The sequence below is a fragment of the Gymnogyps californianus genome, chromosome 8, assembly GCF_018139145.2.
Source record: "Gymnogyps californianus isolate 813 chromosome 8, ASM1813914v2, whole genome shotgun sequence".
NCBI classification, from domain to species: Eukaryota; Metazoa; Chordata; class Aves; order Accipitriformes; family Cathartidae; genus Gymnogyps; species Gymnogyps californianus.
Window position 1 is genome coordinate 36,890,258 of NC_059478.1, and position 27,463 is coordinate 36,917,720.

Genomic DNA, 27,463 nt, shown 5'->3' on the forward strand with positions numbered 1-27,463 from the left:
CTCTATTCTTGAAAGCAATAAGTTACCTTTATCTAAAGTTATCTTTAGATATACATGAGTTCTAGCAACACCAAAACTCAGTACATGGTAACAACTGTCCTCAAGAGACTGATTCCCTTAAACTGAGGCTTGAAAGCAGCAGTTCTTCTGAGGTATGCTGCAAAGACTAGAGCAATTCCATATTTAATTTTTAATCCAGCCTCCTTTCACTATCAGGCTTTCATTGTCATCACCCAAACTCTGGCACTTTGTTTGTCCAGAAATCATTTGATGTATGCTATTATTTGGTGAAAAGCGTGAAGAAAATTCTATCCAACTACTTTAAAAGTAGCAACAATTCCTTATAAAAATACCATATTTGAAACATGGAAACTCGCTTCAGTATTTGGAATTTCTGTTCAAAAAACAGTCAATTCTCTCTCCAGCCTATCTGTTCAGTGATATCTCCTTTGAAAGAATCTGCACCATAAGCCTGATTTCAATAAGAGATCTAGAGAGAACCAAGCTTGCTGAATACCAGTTGAGTTTCTTGCCACCGACTATTGTGAGCACAGTATCAGACTATGAGAAAGCTATCCTCCCACCAGTGACTGAACACCTTTAAAAGCTGACAACTTATGTTTCTGAACTGACTAATTCTCCATATTAAGTTTATTATCTAAAGTTTATGTATTTATTGTTGTGGATTTGCATTCAGGCTTGAATAATGTATGCTTAATATGTGCATGTTATAGGCTCTCACTTGGCAAAGACTTCTGCTCCTGTTTAAATTGATCAACACCCTGGTCCATCAAAAACAATATTAATGGGCTCAGAATGCACATATACTTACATATTTGCTTCAGCAAAACAGCTACTTCTTTTGTTTCAGTGCTACATTTTTACTAATTGGTGATTAGTGAGTATTAATTGCAAGATAAAGTTAATACTGTTCAGTACTTTTTGGTTTTGATGTTGCTTTGCCTGCTGCATTGAATTTATGGATTTATATTGGATTTATGGATTATAATGGATTTAACTATATATTGCTAGTATGAATTTAGAAATGATGTGGTTTATATATACTAATGACACTTAGCAACTGCAATTGGTTTGAAAGTCTCTTAATTAAGATTTTTCAGTTTTGGAATTACCACGCAGATGGGTCCTGCAACAGAAGACAGCACCTCCTGGTTTTCTGCCTGGTAGGATATTAAAAAGCTACTCCAGATCAACTGACACTCTATGTATGTATGCTGTGCTATCCTTACCTCATGTACAGAACCATAACAACATTATTATCATGTGATGAAAGGAAATTACAGTTGCTCCTTGAGTTTAAAAGTAGGATCGGTAACAAACACATACATGATCTATTTTTTTAATTCCCTGCACACTCCAAAGTGAGTTTGGAAAAATTAAAAATACCCATGAAAATCTTACATTAAAATCCAATACCAAGAAATGGCATAGTCTTCAAAAATTTTCATTCCAACTGATCTTGCATCCAGGACATTATTGATGCCGCTGAGAAAAGACAAACCACAGAAAAGGTTGCTTTAGGTAGAAAAGCAGAATTTATTTAAACAACAAATAGGCTCACTGAAAGAATTTGAAATATCTTTGCTAATGATGAGTATATTACTATCCTCCAGTTCCAGTTCTGTAACCAAGCCAACATCAATCACAGTTACGACAACGAAAAAACCTGTGTAAAAATGTGCATACAGCCCCTGAAAAAGCTTTATTAAAAAAGCTTTATGAGTACTAACTATCGCCAGATATAATTGCTTATTATAGCACAAGAAAAGTGTATACTGTTAAGACCTGCAATGTACCAAGAGCCAAACAGTTGTGACTCCAGAACTGCTAATAGCAGAGAAGCAGAAAACAGCTCAGTGAAGCAAAAGGTTGACTTTATGGAACTGTTTTCCTATCCTGCGAAGTGACTGCCCATATTAAAGTTTTCCTAAGAAGAAACGAAGGATCTTCGTATCAAAGAACAGACAATGTAGTTGCAGATGCCAGAAGAAGGGAACTTAATAAGGTGCAGGTGTTGTCAGTGTTGGTAAGGTGCTAGAATGTGGTAGACTTGGATCGAGAGGTAAGAACAGGTACCCCTGTGCTCCAGACAGGCTGAGGACTGACAGCAGCTGGAAAAGGGAGGCTATTGCAGCCGTTTTCTCTCATCCTGGTTGATGCCCAGGGTTGGAGATGCTTGCTGTCCATCTGCAAGGAAGGTGTTGTCATGCATCAGAGCCCAGTACATTGCTTTTTGACCTTTAGACATGTACTAAAACCAGGAGCACTCTGATGAGATGAGATGCCCAAAGTACTAGGACAGTCTGTGTTAGTGGAAAGGCCATCATAGGAAGGAATAGCCGAGGCCATTACTGGCTGGCCTGAGTCCTGCAGCATGAGGATTTAATTTTGAACCTCCTTTGGCTTTCTTTAATACTAACTTTTGCTAGGAAAAACAACAAGAATGATTTAAAAACTGACGGTCACTCTGAGACAGACTAAAACTTTTGGCTTCTTGCTCATTTCTCCATACCACAGTGCTGGTTTTCCTTACTGGAACTTGCAAGTGCCTAGGCACAGAGAGACCATTTACTAGCAAGTCTTGCCTGAGTACCCTCAGCCATTCGCTACAACAGATTCTGATTATTTTTTCAATTCCTAAATTATTTCACAGTCTCAGAATCCAACAAACGAGCACTTAAGAAGGGTAAAACCTACTTTGCAGCTTCCCTGAGATCAGTTACATTTCTTGTTTTCCCTCTTCCATCTTTGAATGTAGTCTGATTTGCCACGGTTAGCACACCATTCTTTGTGGAGAAGTCTGGGAAGCATCTCTTAAGAACTATTCAAAATATCAAAACAAAGCATGCATATTACATTTCATGTCAAGCTCCACTTTTATCGCTTGTCTTTTGTAACATATTTAAATCATTTCAGATTCACTGTCAATCGTTTTTCAATTGATTATCTAACGATATGTTGACTTTGACAAATCTTGGAAGAGCCATTATAGTCAAGATTATGATTTTTATGCTCTGGGGCTTTTTGTCCAAGCTATGGTGGGATCATAGCTTTCAACCAGAGATTCTAGGTGCCACCGAATAACAACAGTAGTATCTGTAGCAGTTTAAGAATTTGTAATAAATGCGAAACTTACTCTCTGTCAGTATCTGGGCAGCTTACAAAAACTGCAGCTTCTCAAATATGTCATTTCATGGTAATAATCAAACCAGCCCCCAGGGACAGACTCAACATGACTGGTCACGAATGGTATTAGCACCCAAAAATATACATAACAGCAAGTGCCAGTTCCTCATATGCCAGATGAGCTCCAGTACCAGCCACTATCACTAGACATTCTTGGAGAGGAAGCAATGGAAAAAAGACAGAAACTATTGGTTAGACAGAGGGAGGAGGAGATTATAAAAGAGAGAGAAAAGGAGAGATGTTTACATACTCATTTATGTTGCCCTGCTCTTTGCTGCAAAAAGTCCTGGTTTTCATTCCAAAGGGAAGAGCAGGTCAGTCCTCCTACACAGCTGTACTTTAACTTCATATAACAATTCTGTGCTTTGCTAATCAGGTTCCAATAAATACTGTTACCAGGATTCAATATTCAGTCTAGAATATCTACCCCACCAACTATTTTGAGGAAATAATTAAGTAACATGTCTCTTTTCCTCCCTCTATAATCTTTGCCCCTTATTGTAGTTTAAAAGAAGATAATAGCTTCTTTGCAAATTATTTTCTGTCTTTTTGGGTCAGTACATCAGTTTTCATACAAATTCTTAATATTTTTTTTAAATTTAATCCATATTTTCTCTTTTTGATAACCTGTCCCTGGTTTACATGATGTCTATTTTAAAGCATGGAAAAATAAACAGCAATTTCTTATTTGCATGAGCTTCTGGGTCAGTGACAGTGATACTGACAGTGACAGATAGTCTTGGTATTACACTTCTGCAGCTGAGATGAGCTCTGAGATCTGTGGTTATCTACTCAGAAATACCTGCTGACCATAGTGACAAAAACATTTTTTGGCCCCTTAATTCCTCTGTATGCCCTGCATAGCCAGCCCTGCAACTGAAAAGCGAGCCGCATTGTAACTGGGCTCAAGTATCATCTGAACTTCAACAGCTGGCCATATGATCCTTCCTACATTCGTGTTATTTTCTTGATGCCAGTGGGGTTGCTTGCTCACATTTTGTAAGGCACAATTTGAGCTGTAAAGCTTTTGTTATCACTGATGATTCAAGAGCAAGAAAGAGCTCAGCTTGACCTGATCACACGCTGAATGTTCACGGATGGCAGTTAGAAAAAATAATAATAAATCTTTATACTTTCAAACTGCTTAAAATTGAATGGACGTCACTGTCAGATAACGGACAGCTCCTAGTGACCTTGCCACAAAACACTTTTCAGACTGGAGTTGTGCTTTAATGTGAATGCTTATAATCTGCTAAGATGTGTGTAAGAAGTAGAACCACTCACAAGGCCTGCTTGGAATGATCATCGAAGGACAATCTTCATCACGTAGGACTTGAGCAACAGACTAAAAAGGGGAAAAATAGGAATGCTGAATACATAGCAGAATAACTACGTGGTTTTTGTTTCTCACCCAGTCTGAGAAATGCCCCAAACTGGGCTTTGTAGCCTCCTCCCCAAACTTGACTGGTGGAGCTGCAAGATACATTCATGATGTGAGAATCCAAACTGTCATTGTGATTTGGGAAAAGACTATTCTTCTTTCCTTTTCTAGTGACAAAAAAGAAAAGATCTGTTCACTTTGGATCAGCATCTAAGCCAGAAGTGACTGGGCAATTGTTTCTTGCCTCCCCTTCACCTTTTCTCTTAAAGAAGAGTAAGAATTTAACACCATTAATATAGCTGAATTGCAAAGTGTTTTAAAGATGGGAGAAATAACGCAGTACATTTGAGTGCAAAATCAGTTACACGAAGGATAGATTAATTTTCCTAGCTAATTTACTAAGTAGCTATAGATGACTCAGGAGCCTTAAGAACTGGTTTGAGATACTCTGCCCTACTGCTGTGGAGTACCTAAGTACTAAAGGATACTGCTTGCCACAGTACTGCAACTACATGGGTAGCTGCAGATATTCTTTTAAGCAAACAGTAATCATTTAGATAGTGGGGGGTTTGGTGCGCATACAAGAGCTTCACCCCTGATTAAATCACTGTCAAACCATATATATGGGACAAGTCCTTATATAGTGAAATCAGAATAATTCAAAGTTTTAATATAGCTCAGTAAAATCATACATATTACACATTGCTTGAAGAAAAAATGTATTCCATCACCTACTGATACATACACACCTTGCGAGGATTGTTAAAACCAGGTTTGCAGAACTGCCTGAAGTAATTCCACTGATCTGGTTTATATCTGTAGGAAGCCTGAACATCAATGTAGGTTGCAAACCTGTCTGGGCACTTTGAGACACAAAGCTGCAAGAAAAGAAAAAAAATGAGTAAAGATACACTGGGGGTAGAGAAGGGTAAGGAAAGTCAGTGCAACTAAAAAGCAAGAAAAAGGCCACCTATAAAAGTGCACTGTTTTATGGAATTGCCTTTAGTAATGTTTACTGCAGTATTTAGAAAGGGACATATGTTTTCCTTTTGATTCCCTAGATGAATACTTCTAAAATTCTTTGATAGAATACATTTTCAAAGTCTCTCCTCATATCTGGCGTATCAAGCCACTCTCTGTATCTTCTTAGGTTCTACACATTCTAGTAGATACGCAGAGCTTTCCGTCTGTTGAAAAAAAAATTTTTTTTTTTTTGAACACCAGGAAAAAGTCTGTCTGGTCCTCCTCTACTTCCATCAACAGCAGTGTATATGAGCAAGGTGGTGCAGTAGCTACTTTCACAGGATACACGCAATTTCTTTCTATTACCTTCATAAGGAGAACTTTATTTAAAAAAAGACTCATTCAGCTAAAATTGTTCCATCCTTCTACACAGTCCCTTCGGTCAAATACATCTCCACAGATATCGTTCAAGTCAAGTTAGGTGTAAATCACTCAAAGGTGACTTTTTACTACTGACTAATGGTGAATCTCACCTAGTTACAAAGCAAAAGGGGTGCACATGCCAGGAATGAAATTCACACCACTCAAGGTACAGCCATTACAAACCCAATTTATGTGAGAAATCAAGTGAGGACTGGGGTTTGATGCATCCACTCAGAAGTTATGACTTAGATTTACATAATGGAGAAGCAGCCCCCCCAATAGACAGACTCTGAAGGCTCTGCTGGTCACTGGAATCATGCTAGTGTACAGCCGTTCTAACTCCTCAGTGTTCCTAAATACTGTGAGGTAGTTTGAAGTCCATCTTTTTAGCAAGTTTCAGCCTTTTCTAGAAGGCTGTTGTCTGTTTCCAAAGCTGTGCTATCCAAACACCCTTTGCAAAGCTCTGCTATCCAAGTACCAGAGAGACATCATGCACAAACCTGTATTTCACCTCAAGGCATTTCACCGTATATGATTCACTTAAAGGAATTTTGGGAAAAGATCTTGTACTAATCCTTAGAACAAGGCAGATGCTGCAAGAAGGTCGTTCTAGATGAGTACTACAGTCCTATAGACTACCCACAGGCCAAGGAACAAAGAAAGAAGAGTTTTGTCCTTGCTGGGATAACAGGTGACTAACAAGTATACACTTTACTATAACCTCAGTTTCTCATCTATGAAACAGGCAATTAAATGTGCTGTCTATGGATCCAGTGAACTGTAATAACAGTTTGCAAATCCACAGTCTTACTCAAGAACTGAAGCTCTTCCCCTGCCAGTTCTTGTGTTTTTTTTTCTCCTGCTATTTGATATGAATGGGACAGGAATGAAAGACCCTGTCTGCAGTTCAAAAGAGGAATTATCAAACAAACATTTCTTCAGCATTTTCACAAAAGACCAGAGAATTAACCATCTGTAGTAGCAAACAGCATTCAAAAACATTCTCAGTTTTGGAGAAGTTGTATGTTTGAAAATAAACAAAATAACTACTCTGCTCCCCCAAACTCTCCTTCAACAAGTATTTCACCTTACTTGATTCATGACCACTGCCAACTTGACCACAGCACCAGTCAAATCCCACACAATGACCTCAGTATTTCTGAACAGGCTGAATTGTTCCAGTAACAGAGTCTAAAGACTGCAGGGTAACAGTGTCGGTGTCTGCATGTGGACAGATGGGGATTCCTGAAGCAAATCTGCTGCTGATAGAGAAAGTTTCCATTCTGACAGCAACTGGTCAGTGTTAAGAGGGTTCTTGCTCTTCCTTGCTGGAGATTTCCATCTCTTCAGCTGTGTCAAATAATCCATATGGTCACACTAACTGATAGGCCAGAAACATCTATCAAGGATAGGGATCAGGAGTAAGGGCAAGCTGGAATGGGAAACATTTTAAAATGATAGTCAAATAAATAGACAATTAACATTTGTAATCAGTAAATTGGTTACCATATAACAACCCTCATCGAAATTAATACTGGACTTCACTGAATGTTGTCAAGATGGCTGAGACCATACTCTGTCACCTGCAGTTTAATTACACAGTACAATTACTTTGGCAGCAAAGTTGGAGCAGAGCAGTCCTGCACCTAATTCCTCTGACCTATCCCACGCCATAAGTTGTTGCCTCATAAGATGAACTGATATAATTGGTTGTGTAATTGTTCAACAAACCAGGTCAGTAAAATGGTCTCACGTAAAAACATCAGGAGGATAATTTTAACCCACGCAAGTTCAGTGACTGGGTTTATTTCACAGCTTCACAAGAAGCTGCAGCACAGCTAAAGGAGTACAAATCGTGGCATAAGGCAAGAACAAGCTTTCAAGATCTTCACTTTTGAAAGTGCCATAGGCTCTAACCACACCCAGATACTCCTGTCACTGGAGATATGCACATTTTCTTGAATGTGTCTAGTTTGGAAAACCCTAGATGTCAATCAAAATTATTTTCTGCATGCACTGATTACTACTGGATAGCTGCCTGTGATGAATTCATAAGTAACAAATCGCTGTATTCAATTAAACAGACCTTTTTTTGTCAACTCTTACCTAAAATACAGAATCTTGTGCATTTCTATTTATTTTTTCTGACCATCACAGGCTACAGAGACCATGTGCTACACGTCATCTATAAAACAATCATATTATATTTTGAAGGATATGAACAGCAATTTTTAAATCCAAACAAATGTATGTCTAGTTCTTAAGCATCATGACTAAGACGCAGGGAAAATATTTTATCTCTGTATTTCACTCACCTGTGTTGTAGGGCACTGTAGGTTTATTAACACTACGGGGCTGGCACATTTCAGAATGTTAAAGTAAAACAAAATGGTCTTGTTCCTACGGAAGTGGATATAAGATAATTAATGTTATAAATATGGGTGCTTATACATCCTACCATTCAAAAATTTACAGCATACATCGATATTTAAATTCTATTATTGTGAATGGTCATATTGTAAACACAAGACAAAAAAACAATTCCCCTTGTTCTGTGCCAAGACATCTCTGCAACCAGAAGTATTTGTTCTAACAAATGCTAATTTTGAGAAGTTTTTTCCACAGCAAGGTTTTAAGCTGAAACAACCCTAGGCACTGTTACAGGTATCTGTAGTCCTGCCTCTAAGAAGTGAGGTCTGTAAAATACCCCTGCAAAAACACTGTGGTCCCTTTGCTTACACTGAAAATACTGTGTATGTACTGCACGCAAAATTACTATCAGCAAATGCTACACTGTAAAAGCTGCCTATTTTTTGTTGATCAGAAGGTGGCACCAAAATCAACCAAAAGCTTTTTATGGTTGGAAACCGAAAGCAGCTGGCCAGGAAACAGAATGATAATAGCATCTGCTAATAACGCTGATAAACCTCCTTTGATATAAATAAGGGACAGTCTGAGGGGTTTGCACCCCAGAATCCACACACTTGACAGCTTCTGCAACTTGGGACCTTGAGGTAGCTGTCACCTCAGTTTGTATTTGTTGAAAACTGATTACCCCAAGATCTCTGGATTTAAACACCTGGGTTTTGAAGACTGCAAAATATGCTGTTAATCTTTGCTATGTCAGAAAATTATCAGTGAAGATGGTATGGCGGTAGCCCTGCCCTTTTTACACAAGATTTCAAAGTCAGCTAGCCATGCCAGGACTATACAGTGTCCCCATAAGAAATCATGGTGCATATGCCCCCCTATGGCCTATGATGTGCAAGAGAGCACAGTAAGTGGTGTCTGAGCCACCACTGACCCTCACTGTGGCAATGCAGCACAGAGGGAGCTCTGCCTTGGGAGCAGGATGGCAGTATCACCAATGAAGTGTGCTTGGGCTAACAAGGCGGCCCCTCTTCTAACTGCAGACTTGGCACAAGTCCTGCTCCCACATCTCTCCATTGTATCCCACAGTCCATGACATATCCTCTGATCTTCCACCAGCATGTGGCTCCCACCAATTGCTGAATACGGCTGTGCCTTCAAAGCCATTACATAGCATCACTGCACATTCAAGCTCCCTTTAAAACTGGGAGTAGCTCAACTGCCTGACATTTTACAAGGTTAAATTGTCTTCACTGAGGTATGTTCTGCTATGCACTGTTTAACAAAACATGCATCCTGGCAAAAACAATTCACTATCATTAGTTGTTATTTCTTTAAATCAATAGAATAAAATTTTGAACTGAAATGTCATCATTCGTCAATAGTTTCTTGACAGTATTTATAATCTGTGAGCGGCTCAAAGCCACTAATGAAATCTTTTTTTTTTCTTATGTCTTAGCCCACTCGCTGATATTGACTGCAGAAAAGAAAGTTTAAACATATGTAACACAAGAAAACAGCCATGGAGAACTAGGTCTGTATTCTTTATAATGAAATTGTGTTGTATTCCGTGATTACGCTGTGCTCTGTAGAAGGCAAAACGAGCTTAGAGATTACATGGAGATTAACAGATGGATTACAGGGAGACACAAAGAGGCCTAAGAGAGACTTGCATGACAACACAAGGTAGAACTAATTTGACTGCATGGAATTCACTGGAGTTCGAATGGGTTTTTGCATGAGCTGTGAGTGTTGGCTTGGTTTTCAGCTTCTCTTTTCTACTCCTCAGTGAGATTGCTGGGAATGCTTGTTCCAAGCACAAGATTCAAAACACAGAGACTGATCGCTTTCCAAGGAAAAAGTCTCAGACTAAGCCCTTGGGGACTTTGGAAAGCCATAGTCCTGGGTTAGCCTTTCACACTGCTTACTTTCAGGGCATCTGAAAAATCTGACAGTGGTATCAATGAAGGCCTGACAAGCACATCCCACACCTCCACTTTTAGGGACCAGAGGGACTTGTTCAGAGGGGCCTCCCGGCCTACTGCCATAACCACTCTTGCTTTTCCAGTAGGTTGTATTGTGTGTCTTTTGGCTTATATTTTTATACGAAACTCCTCAATGTAGCAAGTAAGTGCCAAAATGCAGCCTCATTAGCTTTATTATTCTCCAGCAGTCATATATATGGAGGGACATTTGTGAATACAAACTGGAAATCACATTGTAAGAAATAACTAAAGGGAAGACTTGAGTAACAAAGAGAGGGAATGGGAGTGGATGATAAGAATCGAAGAGAAGCATGTGGCTACACGCCACACAGTGCATGGATGCTGTGTGTCTGAGACTCCCAAACCCATTTGCCCACTGCTTCCTACAGACCAGAGAGGGGGACAAGGACAAATTGGGGGGTGGGGGGGGGGGAGCAGAGAAGGGTTGCAGTGAGGGGAACACACACAACACTACAACTTTTTCTCCTAGTTTTTCCTCTTCAGGAAGTTGGACAACTGCTGTGAAGAATCTTAGTCGGAGGATGGAACAGGTCTTACACTATCTAGTCCATTTCCTCTGTAAAAAAAAAAAACTTGAGAGGATATAAAGTCCTAGCTCTACCTCTGTTTCACGCCCTATCTCCTGCTCCTCCCCTTCTGAACTGCCCTTTGGACAGTGGCTTCCTCAGTTTTTTCCGAGAAAACTAAATGGGAAAAGAAAGAAGCAGCAAAGAGCTGTTATCAAACACTAGCTTCTGTTTTGCTTCCTGCATAACATCCAGCTTCTTCACAGTGACAAGGGCATAAAGGGTGCCTAATACTTACTTTTTGAAAGGGAGAAGGTGAGGGAAAAAGCAAACTGTTTTTTAAATTCTGTTTCATAAAACACTTAGATTTTCAGAGAAAACATTGATGCAACATCTTTCTTTCCTGAGCAGCTATTTTCATGTAGAAGTACTTGGTTGATATCAACGAATTAATTTAACTCTCACAATTCAAAATTTAAAAAGACTGGGAAACAGAGACAAGTAAATACAGTCGTTCGGCTGATATCCCCAAGGAAGGTATGGTTACAGCTGCCTGTCTCCCAGACCACTCAGTCTCCTCTCTACTGGCACTGGATAAGCACCAGAAAAAACCAAGAGCTCTTCCTTATGGTCTTTTCTGTTATTTGGTGCATGTTGAGAAAAACTAAGAACCAGGCTACAATGTTTTAGGACTACTCTTATCCCAAGGTGGACAGAAGAATTACTCAACAGGTTATTAATTATCCAAACTTTAGCAGTTAGAAGCTGTGCCAGCTAGTCACTTTCTATGCAATTAGTGATGCAAACTTTAGGATATATTGATACTTTACCAAAAATATTCCATGAATAATGAAAACAACTGCATTATAGTAATAACTTGGGTCTAGATTTGCACTGAGCAACTAATCTATTTCTGAACTTTATTTGGAATAAATACAGTAAGAGTGTCTCTGTCTCTTCAACTTCCCACAAGAACCCCTAGCAGACAGAGAGATTTGAAACCTCACATCTTATTCATAGTGCATGAGTAATAAAGGTATGTGAATGGATTTAGTACTCACTCATTGAGGGTATCTTTCTGACCACAGAACTGCCCATAGCTGTCAGTTGGATAAATCACTTTCCTGGGGTCGCCATGCACCCAAGCTGCAAATATACACGTATCTTTTAACATTTTAGTCAACTGTACACAGTTAATAGTTGCAACTGACTAGCATGAAAATGTATCACCTCTAATGTACCATTTTAATCTTTGTTGATCACTACTGAAAAGTATTGATTTGTAGATTTCCTAATGAAAAACTAAAATATAGAACAAACTAAACTGAACTAAGATATGGATGAATCAGTAAGAGAGCAAACCAGTTCACTTTTTACCTTCAGGGCACATATATCTGGGTTGTATCCAAAATATGATGTAATGGACTTAAAAAAAAAGAGATTATTAAAAGGGGAAAGAAGAGGAGCTAACTATGTAGACAAAATGGAGCGTTCACAGACAACCACAATGGCATTGAAATTAATGGGATTACCTGGGTGTGTGACAGAATACACAGGGTGTGACTGAATCTAATGGACTCTATTTGCACTAAGAATGGAAACAAACTCTCACTTTGTAAATGAAAATGTTTCCTGACCTCTCACTTGGCAATTGTCCCGTTTTTCAGTTATTAGGTCTGCACCTGGCAACTTATGTATTATATGCTAGCATGAAGCATAGTATTGAATGGGAAGAGAGGTTTATATCGAAGTTTTAAACTTCTTTTCTCCACTTCGAAGCAGGATTTCTTCTCCAAGCCATTCTCACCTGCACCATTACTCCCCTTTGAGGATCAAGTACACACCAGCTATCACTATTAGTATCGTTATTTCTAAGCTGTAGTGTGCAGACCTGACTAAGCTTCCTTCATGACTAGCCAATGACTAGCCTTTGAATGCTTCTGACTACTAACTATTTATTTGACCCTAAAGAATGGAAAATTCATTTATTTTTAAGTATCATCTGAAAGTAAGATATAATGCCAGAATATAATTCCATATCACTACCCTGAGCTGACACCCTAAAATCAGGTTGCTAGAGAACTGTTAGAAAAGACCATTGAACTTCTCCCAAACATTTCCTTGTGCTTGTGTCATGTGGAAAAGATTACAGGTATTACAAAGATTTTAGTCCCAACCTTCCCCTTCTTGTACTATATACTGAATGTAAGGAGCCCACTTAGCATACACTTTAGGCTTTGATCTATGCAAGCCACCTTGAACTTGATTCTCTGTAATTACGCCATTTTCTCTCAACTTCGTGACATTATATTTAGTCATTTGTGAAACTGTCAATTTCCTCAAGGTCACTTTGGTAAGAGTAATAGCGCTTAACAATAATGATATGTGCAGTAGAGAGAACCTATATAAGGTCTCAGAGCAGCAGACTGCAAATTTATTGAAATGTTCGGGACAGATGCACAATATATCTTCAATGACTTGCTAATAGTTACAGAGAATCTGTAATGTTACCTTTCACCTGGAATGATTTTAGGTTACCAAAATGAATCTGCCACTTCTTTTTAACCTATGTTAGTTTTTCTGTGTTTTAGAGTTTGCAAATTAACCTGCTGCTTGGTATCAAACACTTTCTGAGCATTCAGATTAACTGCATTTCAGATTAACTGTGGTGTTCTGATGCTCAGAGAAAGCTGAAGTGCTTCACCAGTGTTAAATCCCATTTACTTTTTCATTTGTTAGCCCCCACATACTTATTTCAGCAGCATTACTTAATAGGAACATTTAGGAGGCATCAACTCTCTCTTAGGAATTCCTGTAGTCAGCTGGTAACTCATATGTGTACATGACATTAGAAAGCAGACAGCACTCTGGTGACTGCAATGAGTCTGTAGGTTATGCCACGTACACTTTCTTCCATCATGACTCTGACAAGAGGGAGTTTTTCTTTCTACTTTAATATGGCCTTGCTTTTCATACATGTAAAAGCCTGGTCCCAAATGGATCAAGGTCCTATACAGACCTGCAAGACCTTTCAGGCCTTACTTTTATGATGTTAGATGACTCTAGATGACTCTAATACATCCGTGTTTTCCCAGCCCCAAAATTAGTTTTTTTAAATTAGCTTGGCACATTATTAAAGAGACTAATTTTTTGCATTTGACTGTATTTTTTCTTTAACACTAGCAAAACAGGAAGCAGTAGAGATAAGCCCCACCATGCCAGATTCAAAGTACTGACAAGAATTTTGTAGCAAGACTTATATCTGCTTCATACAGATAATTTGGAAGTAGTTGCTACTGCCAACAATATCCCTTTCCTAAGTAGCATATTAAACCTGGAATTATTTTTCACTCCTCAGACAAACTTGGGATAAAGGAAATAAACACTGCAACATAATGTTGGTCGGGGTTTTTTTTGCTATCTCAGCCTTATTAAGGATCTTTCTATAAGAAGGGCCCATGTGACCCCAGCTTACTTCCTTCAGCCTGTTTGGGTGGACTAACACAGCCAACAGAATAAAACTCAGCTCATCAAATGGGCAGAGCAGTGTATTCTCCCATTCTTTTTAGTTCTAATACAAACTCTGCTGAAATATTTTAAAAGGCTCCCTTGGTTTCACTGGGTTTGTATCAATCCTTGGTCTCAAATTTAATCACTCATCTTTTGCAGTGTTTCTCAATTATTAGTAGAAATTAGCAGAGTATAAACAATGGAACACACTGCTCACTTCTGAATAGAATTTCTGTTCAGAGTCTACCTGCTTTGCCATTATTGAATTGTCTAAAACTACTCCTGCTTGGCAGTAATTGTCCTGTGTGCCTAAGGCTTCAGTCATGTTTTTAATAAAACAGTATTAAAAAGAATCTGCTTTTAAAAAATAGATTTAGCACACTTTGTGAAATTCCATCACTGGGATCAGCTGCTGGGTGGATGGAGGAAGACGCCTCTCAGCTAAATTCCAAAGTGAAACAAAAAATAATTTGGTTTGATTTACAACACATACAGTTAGCATTTAATTAACTCCGCAGCAGAAAGAGGAGGGAAATGACCAACAGAAGAGAAAATACGTAGCTTCTTTCATTGTCTGTGCCAGGGCTAACCATCAAGATTTATAAACTTAATCCTCTGTCACCTTCTTGGCAAACTTAGAGCAATGACAGTGAAAGAATCCATGTGATAAACACACAATTTTTCTGGCCTAGTCAGTGAAGAATAGGTACCTAATTCAACAGTTCTCACTGAGTGAAGAAGGTTATTGTAAGAATTAGGCTGACAGAGCAGCACCATGTTTTGCATGTTGTGCTGCACTACTGGTGACTCACTATCAAGCACTAAATGAAAAGGAATCCAGTCACATAAAATTTTTATTCTAGCATGCTCTGATGCTCATAAGGCTGCAGTCTAAGTGCTGGCACAAACATCTGGGCTAAAAAAGAAAATTAAAGAACAGCTGAACCATATTACACAGTTGACTCAGCCCTCAGAGCAGCAATGTGACATCCTATGACACCGGTATAGCGTTTTCGGGAGGCCTGCAGTTATGTCAGTCCTTTTATTGATGTGGAGCCAACACACATGGACAGTATCAAAAATCGGTAATGTTTGTCACTAAACGTCTATTAGATGCACTCCTTTTTTTCTGTGCTCTATGGGCTATGTCAGTGGTTGTAAAGGCTGGAAAGCTTCCTGTCAAGGAGAAAATGTGCCTAGAACAATGGCATCCTGTGATACTTAAAACTGAACTGCAAATCTGCTTATACTATCTGTCTCATTCCCTCTACTGTGTATTTTTGAAAGGGCAGTCTTTCACATCATTATTTTGCTTCCCTTAAAGGTACATTTTTAATGTTTCAATGTATGGAGAAACTGACCTGCCAAATTGTTCTTACGGCTTTTTAACACAAGCAATTTACTAATGTATTGAAACAGGTAACAGAACACACGATACAGAATTTGTAAATCCATGTTGATAACACTGGTATAGTATAAGCATCCCTTGGAGCAATACAACAAGAGTTATTACTTTGAATTAACCTGTCCTTTGCAATGTGAGGCTCTTTTCTGAGATAACTTATTTGCTGCCTTTTATGTGAACTTTTCTGAATTAAAATCATCTTAAATTAAGAGGCCAAACGTTTGTAAAGTATCGCCTGGATAAGCCCAGTGTCTCTGAAATAAACATGAAGAGTTAAGTCAGTTTGATAGGAAGGAGAACTACACGGAATGTTAAATGAGCTCTATTAGTTCATCTGTAAAGTTAAAAGTAAGGTAAGAAAGTAAATCATAGAATAACTATTTCTATTCAGTACAGTCACTCAACAGCAGCCATCACTGAAGCAGAACTAAGAAAGGTTAGTATCAAAAATAATTTGGTTTCATCTTTCAAGGAGAATTGATTACCTTTTACTCAGACTACATTTCAGCCCCCCGAAACATAAAAAAATTCTACCCCACTGTTACACAGACACACATATAGCTGAAGCCTATGTGAGCTATACATACAATACTGAGGGCAAAATTTGACTCAGATTTTCAGTCATAGCAGTTGTGTGATGAACCTGCTTACTTCCCAAGCCAAATTAAACAGGGATCCAGAGTGGTATTCACACGTATTCAAGAAATTGTGGAAATCTACTTCCTTTTTTTTTTCCTGTAAGAAGCCATAAGGCATAATTCATGACTAAGGATTGATTTATAATTTATTTTCTCTTAATGCGAACTTCTTTGACTCTCATATATTTTGTACAGGGCTGTCCCCTGGAACTGCACCAAAGCTGATCTCATCTTTTACTTAGAAATAAATTAGAGTAAAAGAATAGCTGAAGCACAGTACACGAAAAGATGAAAAGCAGGGACTATGTGGATCTGGATTTGGAGCTGAACTAAACGTTTCTAGATTGAAAATTCAAATCTTCTCTGTAAGAAAGGTAGAAAAAGTCACCAGCTACAAATTTGGTATCTGGTTCCAGGAACAGGTTCTAGTTCTAACCAATATTTCATAAGGTTTGCAAGAGAAGGCTGTTCAGACACCTTGTGCCCAGTAGGAAACCACTGCATGTGCAGAGCAGGGAATATGATCAATTCACTGTCTCACATCACAGTAACTACAGTGTTTGAGATTACAGACATGAAGAACCGAGGAACTGGCCAGTCCTCTTTGGCTCCTATCTACTTCTGCAACATACAGAAAGTGGAAACTGCACATACAAAGTTGACATAAAGTTCTAGCCAAAAAATTAAGGAGAGTTATATAGTGCTGGAAAGAGAGCCAAGATCTGGCAGCACAAGAATACTGTACAGCTATGAACTGCCAATGCTCTCCTTTCCCTTTGTCCAGGTAGCAGCACTTCAGAATACTGCCTGTCTGCATAGGGGCAGGTCACCAGTCACCAGAGCATTTGTACGCTCAAGAAAACAACAAACGTTCCTCTGATCTGAGTCCAGCTTCTTCAGTTCTGGCTTTGCATTTGAGCAGTGACAAAAGGAGAGAGCAGAACATCAGTGAAGAATCAATATCAGGTAGGAAGAGGAGGACAACAGCACAGACATTAGAGGGATGTCCTTCACACACAGCATACTCCCAGCACCAAGTGGGAGGCATGGCAGGTCTGCAACAGTTGTGCATAGTCAAGCAGCTACTGTTGCTTCTTAGGACTCATAATTTACCTCCTTTTCTTCAGTCTATTCCAGAGCAGGTTTAGTAAGCAGAGATATATATTGCATGTACATTCTGGTAAGTCCCTCTCCAATCTCCTATAACTGGGAGTTGCGCGACTATTTCTGCTCCAAATACTTTCACAAGTCAAATGAACATTAGTGTTGATTTGGAATTAAGCAAAGTGGGAACAATTCAATTAGGCCATGAGGGCAAGAAGATGCTTCATTCCATAGCAAAGGAAAGGGCCCACAGGATTCATACAGTAGCCAGAACTGTGATGAGAGAGTACATGCACGATATTGCATAGATACACATGGATACACATGCATAGATATTGCATGGATACACAGAATCCAGTAGTGGCTACGAAACAAAGAGATCCTGGACTTGTCTCCACACAGATGCCACTGATGTTAACTTAAGCATCACAATCACAGACACTGACCTTGTGAAAAAATTGTCAAAGGACTGCATTTCAAGTCAGTCTGAAGCTGACTGTACAATCATGCCATGCAGTACAATCAGGGACTCTCTTCCCGGATCCAATCCCAAAGAGAATCCTATAGCTGCTGTAATCTCTAGAAGTATGGCATAAAATCAAGTACAGCTTGAACAGCTTTTGAATTCACTTTTTGCTCTGCCCACTTTTCTTATATTCATAGATCTCAAGTTATCATTCATTTTTGGGAAACAGAGGCTCAAAGACAAGAAAAAAACAAAGAGTTTTGAAAAGAAATAATTTCTTCCACCTGCAAGCATCATCAGCCATCTGTTACCCTGATGTTTGCTTCCTAGTGCAGTCTTTGCACTTCCCTGCAAAGGTCCTCCATATCTCTCTCACTTGCTGGTATATACCATTTGGTTCCTCACTTCTCCGTCTTCCTGAAGACATAAAGGTTCATGATGGGGCAGTAAGTGCAGGTGAATAAGGGAAAGAAAAAATACACACAGAGAATTCCCAGGGCTTGAGAGAGAGAACAGACTTTTCAGAATGTGTTCAGTGCTCAGCTACTATGGGCAAGGTGAGAGGAGACAGCTCAGCATTGTGACTTGGAGGATGTTATGCTACCGTACAATTTAGTGGGAAGATAGAGTATTCAGTTATTGGAATCACCTAGGTTAAAGCAGTCTTGCTTACAGTCATCCTTTCATGCTACAGACGGCAGCTTTTCACAGAATGGTTGGGGTTGGAAGGGACCTCTGGAGGTCATCTTGTTCAAAGCCCCTGCTCAGGCAGGGTCACCTAGAACAGGTTGCCCAGGACCACATCCAGCCAGCTTTTGAATATCCCCAAGGATGGAGATTGTACAACCTTTTCTCTCTACAGAACAGAAAATGGTATTACAGAATTATGAAGAAAACTAATGGCTTTTCTTCTATGTAAGGCAGGGCCCAACCAATCTTTTACAAGCAAATTGAAAGAGCTTAGACAGACATGCAGATACATAATAAGTACGCTTTTACAGCATCATTTGTCCTTTCACACACAGGCATTCATACAGGTCTCTCACACAAACAAAATAAAATGGCTATTATTAATGAATATCCTGATGTGCAAACAACTCTGGATCCCACAACAAATGAAGTAATTTCTCTTACTTCTCCTTACCGCTCACATAGGTTCTTTCAGTAATATTTTACAGAACAAAAAGCCTCTTAAAACCTGAGTGTTTATCTCTAACTTTTGCTATCAGATTAATGACAAATCAAAGTGAATTTTTCCACCAGAGTTACTTTATGATAGCAGAATTATCAAACCATGTCATTTTTACTTGAATACACTTAATTTTGAGTTTTTCATCAGTAAACACATGGTTTTGAACTTCTCCCTAATTACAATAGACACTGAATGTTAATTATTTGCTTCTAGGCAAGGCATTGCTTATTGATTGGAAAGCTTTACATAGATATAAGCAAAAGGGACATCTCAGTTAAAAATTCTAACATTCACAAAGTTGCTTCCCCTGTGTATGAGAAAGCACTACTATACCTGCGTTTACTTACCCACAATTCCTAATGCAATGTAACCCAGAATGACGACTATGAAGATCACACAGCAAATAATGTCTGTACAGTGCCTAGGGACAGAAAGAAACACTTTTTAAAAATAAGGTGTCTAATATGACCCTTTGAAAACACCAAGTGTCATAGGGTATTTTAACACCTGAGTAAGATGTCTGCATCTGCACTTAGTAGAAGTCTTACTCAAAAAATCACGTTTGAGGTGCAAGGCCCTGCTTTCGCAGCAAGACCAGCAAATAAATGTGTATGCCTTTTGCATGTAGACAGCAATAAAAACATATTGAGGAACAGGTTTAAATATTCTTAAAACAAATAATACCTTACAACATTGAATCCATCAGATCACTCATGGTATAAGCTACTACAGGACATCTGCCTCAGCATGTCCCTAAAGCTGGTATCAAATATTGCAAACAATGTGATGAAAGAAAGATTCAGCACAACTTACCTGTATTATAAATAGCTGATGAATGGAAAAATAACAGTGTGAAATGAAAAAAAAGCCTGTATGCAACTACCCCCGATCTCTGCAACTACCCCTGATCTCTGCACAAAATTCTGACTCAGCTGCTTGAGCTCATTTAATGCAACCAAAACATGCTCTACGGAGAGGACAAAAAAACCCCAACACATTGTGGACAGCCATACCTTCTTTTACAGACAAGCAATCAAAGAACAGCACTCTCCATTCTGAAAACTGAGCCAGTGAATAAACTGTGAGTATGCAATTAAATTACTGTCTTCTACTTATTGGTCTGTATATTAAGTTCATGCAGGCAGAGGAGTGGAGATGCGGACCACTAGACTAGTTTTTCTCCGGTGTCTGACCTTGATCAGAGCAGTTCCAGGAGTGTAATTAACATGAAGTACGATACTCCCAAGTGAGCAGAAGGTTAGTACGCACTTGTGGAGACCATTGACTCCAAGGCCTCCAACTCCAAGGGCTCTGGCTGGGGTGAGCAGTTCTCTCCTTCACAAGCCAACTTCACAAGCCCTTGTTTCTAAAGATGCGTGGAAGCAAAATAATTACATCTCACAGGCCTTTGCAGGCCTCACTGGTTAAGAAACAGTTGCACCTAATGGTCTTGCCAGGATTTAATTAATGAAGAAGTGAATTACTCGTAAAAGGGTATGCTGCCTAGAGCCTCCTTATCTGAAGGATTTCAATTGCTGTTGTTATTTACCATGTCCTGCTTATCTGACACAGTTTTGGTGAAGAACGGGTTGTATAACCTACAGGTGTATGAACTGTAACTGCCCCATTTGGGCAGCGTTCATGTCTGCAGAACCTGTCGGTGCTGCTCTGGGCTGTCCCCACAACTGTAGTAACAAACTACTGCTGTTCTGACCTGATCCAAATCCTGTTCTGCTTTTCCGTGACAGATGAGTGAGTAATAATCACCCCGGGAAACCTAACGTGTGCTTCAAGTTAAAGTAAAGGGCTACCTTCATAAAATGAGTGATGTTCATCTCTGCTTGCAAGTCCATGCAAGCAGCCAAGTGGATGCAAGCTGAATCTCGCCAGTAAAAGAAATCTTAGAATCCAAACGCCAACTGACACACAGTCATTTTTAGCATCTACCATTCTTTCCGTTTTCCAGTCCTCTTACAGAGAACAGTTACTCTTTAGCGTAAAGGAGATAAAGATGGCAGATCGTTTAAACAGTTGGAGAACTTGAAAAGTGTTTCCAGGCATGGAAAAGGAATGAAAAATCCTGTACACTTCTCTAGAGAGACACGGTTTTAACATCTCACTGAAATCAATTTTTAGGGAGGCCAAGGTGGTACAGGATTCAAGGTCAATATGACAGTAATCTAAGAAAGGACAACTGCTTAAAGTAGAAGCAGTGATACTAAAACAATGCTGCTCATTTTCCCAGCCTCCATTCAGAAGCAGTTCTGACGCCGCTCAAGCTTGGCTCTCACCCCATCAGAGCCGTTTTTAAGAGGTACAATATCTAATTCGAGATGTCTCAGGAGAAATATGGCACCATAAATACTTTAATTACAACTCCTATAGTCTCAAAAACCTCTTCCAGTCCAATTCTCACAGGTCTCATTTTATGATACCTGAATGCAATTAAAGGTTACACCCATTTGTGCTAAAGTTTCCTTTTAAAGTTTTGCAGAGCCACCATGAACAAGTACCCATAAACACTTTACCAGAATGCAGGATTTTCTGCTCTTTGTAATACACAAACTTCTGTACAGTACCTAGTAAAACTCACTCTTGCCAAGTATTGCTGTTATATAATATTTTACAAATATGTAAGAAGTACATAAATCCTCTTTCGGGTGGCTTCAAAAAATTTTTAAACAGTTCATATTGACTAATTGTTGTTCATACAAAATATTTGCTTATTTTACTAGATACTACAGGTGGAACCCTGGCTCCATTTAACGTCATTGTTAGCTCAAATAGCTCACTTTCAGTGAGATCATAATATTACCTCATAAATACAAGGCTCCACAGGAGAGGAAAAAAAATGTAAAACACCTTAAATGAATAAATTAAAATAACTCTGTAAAGTTACAAGGTTATACTGTGAAGATTCTGGGAGTTTCCAAAGTTGCAGGAACTGGAACGATGGGAATTGTCTCTTCCTAAACAGGAGATATTGGAAGCCCATGCTTATTACTGAAACCTAATCAGAAATTATCCAGCCATGCATTGACCGAAAACAGATTTGATATGAATTTTTTCAAATTAAGAAGGCGATCTGTTATGGCAAATCTGCTTTTTCAGTTTGTTTCAGGCTAATGAGGCAGAGCAAAATCACTCAGGAGACTGAACTGTTAAACTGAACCCTAAGGAAGATGGATTAATGGAAATACGATTATGAGAATAGAAACGGAGAACACTGCTTATCATACAGGCTCTATAGTCTTTCTTACAGATAGCGCTACCATACTTCTATATAATAATTATGTGTTCAAAGATTAATGAGAAGAAGCACTTTACATTTCTTATGGTATAGATGACAAAAACATTAAAAATGCTTTTGCTAATAGCCAGTATTAGAAATTTTGATGGTTTTTGGTACTTTTTAGATAACCAAGTTCCATAATCTGAACCACAACACAGTGAGTCTATGTATTTGAACACAGGAGTTTCCATAGAGATAAATTGCTGATAAAACCATCAGATTAATCATTTTCAGGTGACGTAATAAAAGACCTTCATTTGGTTAAGTGCACAGTTCAGGCTCTCACATCACATTTTACTGCTTACTGCTGTCATTTAGCTTAATTTACAGAGCGTGATTTGCTCTCCACCATCTCTCAGAAACATACTGGCTTCTCGGCTTCTCTTCCTGCGTTACACGTGGCAGTGAATGCAAACAATACTTCGTGCATGTGTAATGGCATCCTAGCAAACAAATGAATGCAAAGATAAAATCATCCGCACAGAGTATTAGTGCATAAAAGCCATTTATTCCCTGACAGTTCATGCACTTAATCATTCATGACTGACTAGAACCTCTCTCTGTTTGGCAGTTTCATGCCCAATCTGTCACAAGTGCAATTTCGCTCAAGATGCTGCACTAGCAAGAAACGACGACATTTATTAGTTAAACAGCACTACCAGTATATTAGCACCTACGAATAGTCTTGAGCCCGGCACTGTGCAACCACAGAGCAAAATGAGGCTCAAGATGTTCACAGTGTGAGTTTCAGGTTACAACTTGCAACTCTGCTGACACATTAAGGTGACCACTAATGTCCTCGCTTCTGAGGTCCTCCTCCCTTGCTTGACTAACAGCTTGTGTTTTGAGACTTCCCTAAATCATGTTGTGTCAAGGTGATGTTATACTATGCCATACAATGCCATGAATAGCTCTGAAGACCCCTTTCTTCACTGGGGCTGAACTGAGAAGCAAAACCTGCTGTACAAATGGGTATTTCCATCAGCACAGTGACATTGAGGGCATCATCCTGCACAGCTGAATAAATGTGCAAGGTGCACATAAACTAAATGTTGGCAGAGAAAATTCCTTTCAAAATCCCCCATGAATTGCTACTTCTACTGTGGAGGCCAAAACTGCACAGAAAAAGATATTTATACAAGTTTTCACCACAAGCTGCTTTCCATCAACTTAAATTCTGCATTTTCTTAATGAGTACAACTGATCTGCACTGACCTGCATGGATTTACTAAGTTGATATGTCTTAGTTACAGGTACCATGCTTAAGGAAGTATTGTTTGGTTCTGGAAAACTCAAATTTCGATATCTGCAAATGAGCAACATCTGTAGACACTGTACGCCCCAAACCAGAAACATGAAACAAGAACTCAAAGAAAAATGTAGGCTTCCCCACTCATATTAGCAAGTGCACAGCACATTGTGTTGATATAGACAACAACATCTAATAAAACATACATGGACCAATAAAATACCAGTAGCAAGAAAAATAATTTTATATTCTACCAACATTTATCTATGGTAGACTCTTAGTGTAGTCTAAGTAACATCTTTAGGAGACTATGTAGTTTAAAAAGCACAAAGGATAATTTAACTGTCAAAATTGTTTATTATTTCAATATTGACCACAGTATCAAATTATGTGCCCTGTAGATATCTACGAGTGACACATTTATATTTGTGAGAAGGTGAAGTTTGTATTGTTAGTTAAGGTCAGAAATTTTTCTTAGTTTTTTTCAAACTCTTAAAGAAGATAGCTAAATGGTTATGGAAATTTACAGATATTCAATTTGCGTGAGAACATATTAACTACATTTTCTAATCACAGAGGAAAAGGTGATCTTTGTCTTAACAAGAACACTGAATTTCTAGAAAGATGTTGAACAATTAAAGGTAGTCCAGGAGGTGTCAAGAGTTTTTAAAACATAACAAGAAAAAAAATCTACAAGGTGTCTAACCAGCAAGAGGAATATGAGAAAAACCCAAGAATCTACTGTGCTGGTTTTGGCTGGGATAGAGTTAATTTTCTTTATAGTAGCTAGTATGGGCTATGTTTTGGATTTGCACTGAAAACAGTGTTGATAACACAGGGATCTTAGTTATTGCTGAGCAGTGCTTACACAGAGTCAAGGCCTTTTCTGCTCCTCACCCCACCCCACCAGCGAGGAGGCTGGGGGTGCACAAGGAGCTGGGAGGGGACACAGCCGGGACAGCTGACCCCAACTGACCAAAGGGACATTCCATACCATAGGACGTCATGCTCAGCGTATAAAGCTGGGGGGAGAAGAAGGAAGAGGGGGACATTTGGAGTGATGGCGTTTGTCTTCCCAAGTAACCATTACACGTGATGGAGCCCTGCTTTCCTGGAGATGGCTGAACACCTGCCTGCCGATGGGAAGCGGCAAATGAATTCCTTGTTTTGCTTTGCCTGCGCACACAGCTTTGCTTTACTGATTAAACTGTCTTTATCTCAACCCACGAGTTTTCTCACTTTTACCCTTCCAATTCTCTCCCCCATCCCACCGGGGGGAGTGAGCGAGCGGCTGTGTGGTACTTAGTTGCCGGCTGGGGTTAAACCACGACAACTACATAGAGGAGGGAGGAAAATAACAAGGGGCAAGGGAAAGAGTTAAGACAAACTCCATGAAATTGGAGATAAGTCGGAAGTGTGATGTACTAATTTGATTTTGCCAGAGCAGTTTAGAAAAATATGCTATGATTGCATTGACTGTATAAATTCCCTTACTGGAATTTAGAGAAAATCTGAATGGAAGAAGACAGTTCATTTTATACCCAAAGTAGTATAATTGCATTAAGAAAAAGGAGAAGCTTGTCTTCCCACCTGTATAATGGTACCTGACTGATTTATCCACAAACATATTTAACAGATCTTATGATGATGTTGGTGGAAGAAATGCTTTTTTATTCTTAAGGAAGCATAACACATTCTATCTAAATTCCTTATGAATCCTTAACTTCACAAGCCTTCCCCACAACATTCCCCCCTTCATCTGGCATTGGCATGAAATACTGAGACCATTCAACAGAGCCCCCCCCTCACGTGACAAATCTGCCTGAAGTCCAGTATGAGAGACCATTTCAATGCCAATGGGGGGGAGAGAGACAGACAGACAGACAGCTTTAGGGTTGTGACACTAGACAAGTGTTTGTACATTCGGAAACTAAGACGTGCCCAACTTACTCAGTTCCTAGGGGTGAACATCTCGGGGCAAGGAAAGATGGCTTGGAGGAAATTTCTGCCTTTGAGGAATTAGAGATAGCTTAGACTTAAAATACGATGTGCTAGATTGTCTCTCTTATGAATTCAGTTAAACTGATCATCAGATCTGGTGTGAGGAAGGTATACATCTCCAGCTCAGACTGACAGGGAACACCAGGAATTCCTATTTTCCTCTAGAAAGTTGTCTACCAAAACTCCTGCCACATCATTTTGAGCTGAGAAATTGCAGAGCTACTGTGTCAACCTGTAAGCTTACTCACTTGGTGGATACAATATATAAAACCTTACAAGTATTTTCTGGTAGTAATGCACATAGATGAACACTTAATAACATCCCTAAACTATCACTTAAATTCATTCCTATACACAGTGTATACAAAGTCTCACTGGCAGTATCATAAAGATACTTCTCAAATTAGGATCAACTCCCTAAACAAACATTTCCATTTATTTCTAAAATTATTAGCTTTCAGAAAGGAAAAGAAGAAATACATCTTGCGTAGATGAGAACAGTGTGTGTTTTCAAGTGAGAGTACCACAAGGCTGCAGTGTTCTTCTCTGTCATAAATTTTCTGCTGAGAAAGATAAAAATTGATAAATAACTTGTGGTTCTCTAATTTATTCTTCTCACTAAGGATAGTAAATGCTAATTTAGAACTTACTGTCTATGTTACACTTACATCTGGAAAAACACTGATGAATTGCCCATGATTTTTTAGATGCTTTCTGAGCAATTTCACTCTACTTGTAAACTACTGAACCTTCCGTGGTAACAGACATGCTTTCATCTGCAGCGCTGACTATTAAGTGAAGTGAAGCCAAGCCAGATTGTTCTGGCAGGAGGCTTTGTAACAAAGAACTATGTTTCAGAACTACTTTTAGGTTAGATACAATCCACTTTTTCAACACCTATTTCCACTGTACACTAACACTTCTGTGGAGAACAGTGGCAGACAGTCTTGAATGGCGCAGAACGAGAATGGAAGAAATTGAAAGGACTGCAGTATGTAGTCATACCAATAAAAGACATCATCTTCATAACATCAGTTTGGATTTTCATGAGTTGGTTGGCTCAGAGTCAATCAACACAGCCATTGCATTTTAATCCTTTTTAATAAAAAGATGTTTGCATGAAATATACCAAACTCCACACACAACCCTCTTGAGAATGATGCTACTAGCAAAGCTCTATACACATTGCCTTGTTGAACACTCCTTTTACCCACCATTGTTCAACACTTTAACCACTGGCAACAGCTCTGTTCTATTAAAAAAATGTCCTGTGAAGACAGGCTGAGAGAGTTCAGCCTGGAGAAAAGGCAGCTCCGGGAGACCTTATAGCAGCCTTCCAGTACCTAAAGGGGGCCTACAAGAAAGCTGGAGAGGGACTTTTTACAGGGGCATGTAGTGATAGGACAAGGGGTAATGGCCTTAAACTGAAAGAGGGTAGATTTAGATTAGATGTAAGGAAGAAGTTTTTTACTGTGAGGGTGGTGAGACACTGGAAGAGGTTGCCCAGAGAGGTTGTGGATGCCCCATCCCTGGAAGTGTTGAAGGCCAGGTTGGATGGGGCTTTGAGCAACCTGGTCTAGTAGAAGGTGTCCCTGCCCATGGCAGGGGGGTTGGAACTAGATGATCTTGAAGGTCCCTTCAAACCCAAACCATTCTATGATTCTATGATAACTGAAATCTCCTTGCAAAGGATCCATGTGACAAAAATTGTGGGAGTAATCCATTCTTTAATAGACATTAATACACCATT

At 39.1% G+C, this 27,463-nt stretch overlaps 1 protein-coding gene across 1 annotated transcript in view; it reads right to left on the bottom strand.

The window, feature by feature from the left end:
• SLC44A5 (solute carrier family 44 member 5) overlaps positions 1-27,463 on the bottom strand; it is a 52,639-nt gene that overhangs the window by 19,294 nt on the left and 5,882 nt on the right. The window contains exons 3-9 of the mRNA XM_050900836.1: positions 19,519-19,592; positions 11,918-12,002; positions 8,290-8,374; positions 5,338-5,466; positions 4,492-4,552; positions 2,719-2,842; positions 1,423-1,506 (exon numbers count right to left, since the gene is read on the bottom strand). Coding sequence (XP_050756793.1) covers positions 1,423-1,506; positions 2,719-2,842; positions 4,492-4,552; positions 5,338-5,466; positions 8,290-8,374; positions 11,918-12,002; positions 19,519-19,592 — 642 coding nt within the window. The remainder of the gene's footprint in view (positions 1-1,422; positions 1,507-2,718; positions 2,843-4,491; positions 4,553-5,337; positions 5,467-8,289; positions 8,375-11,917; positions 12,003-19,518; positions 19,593-27,463) is intronic.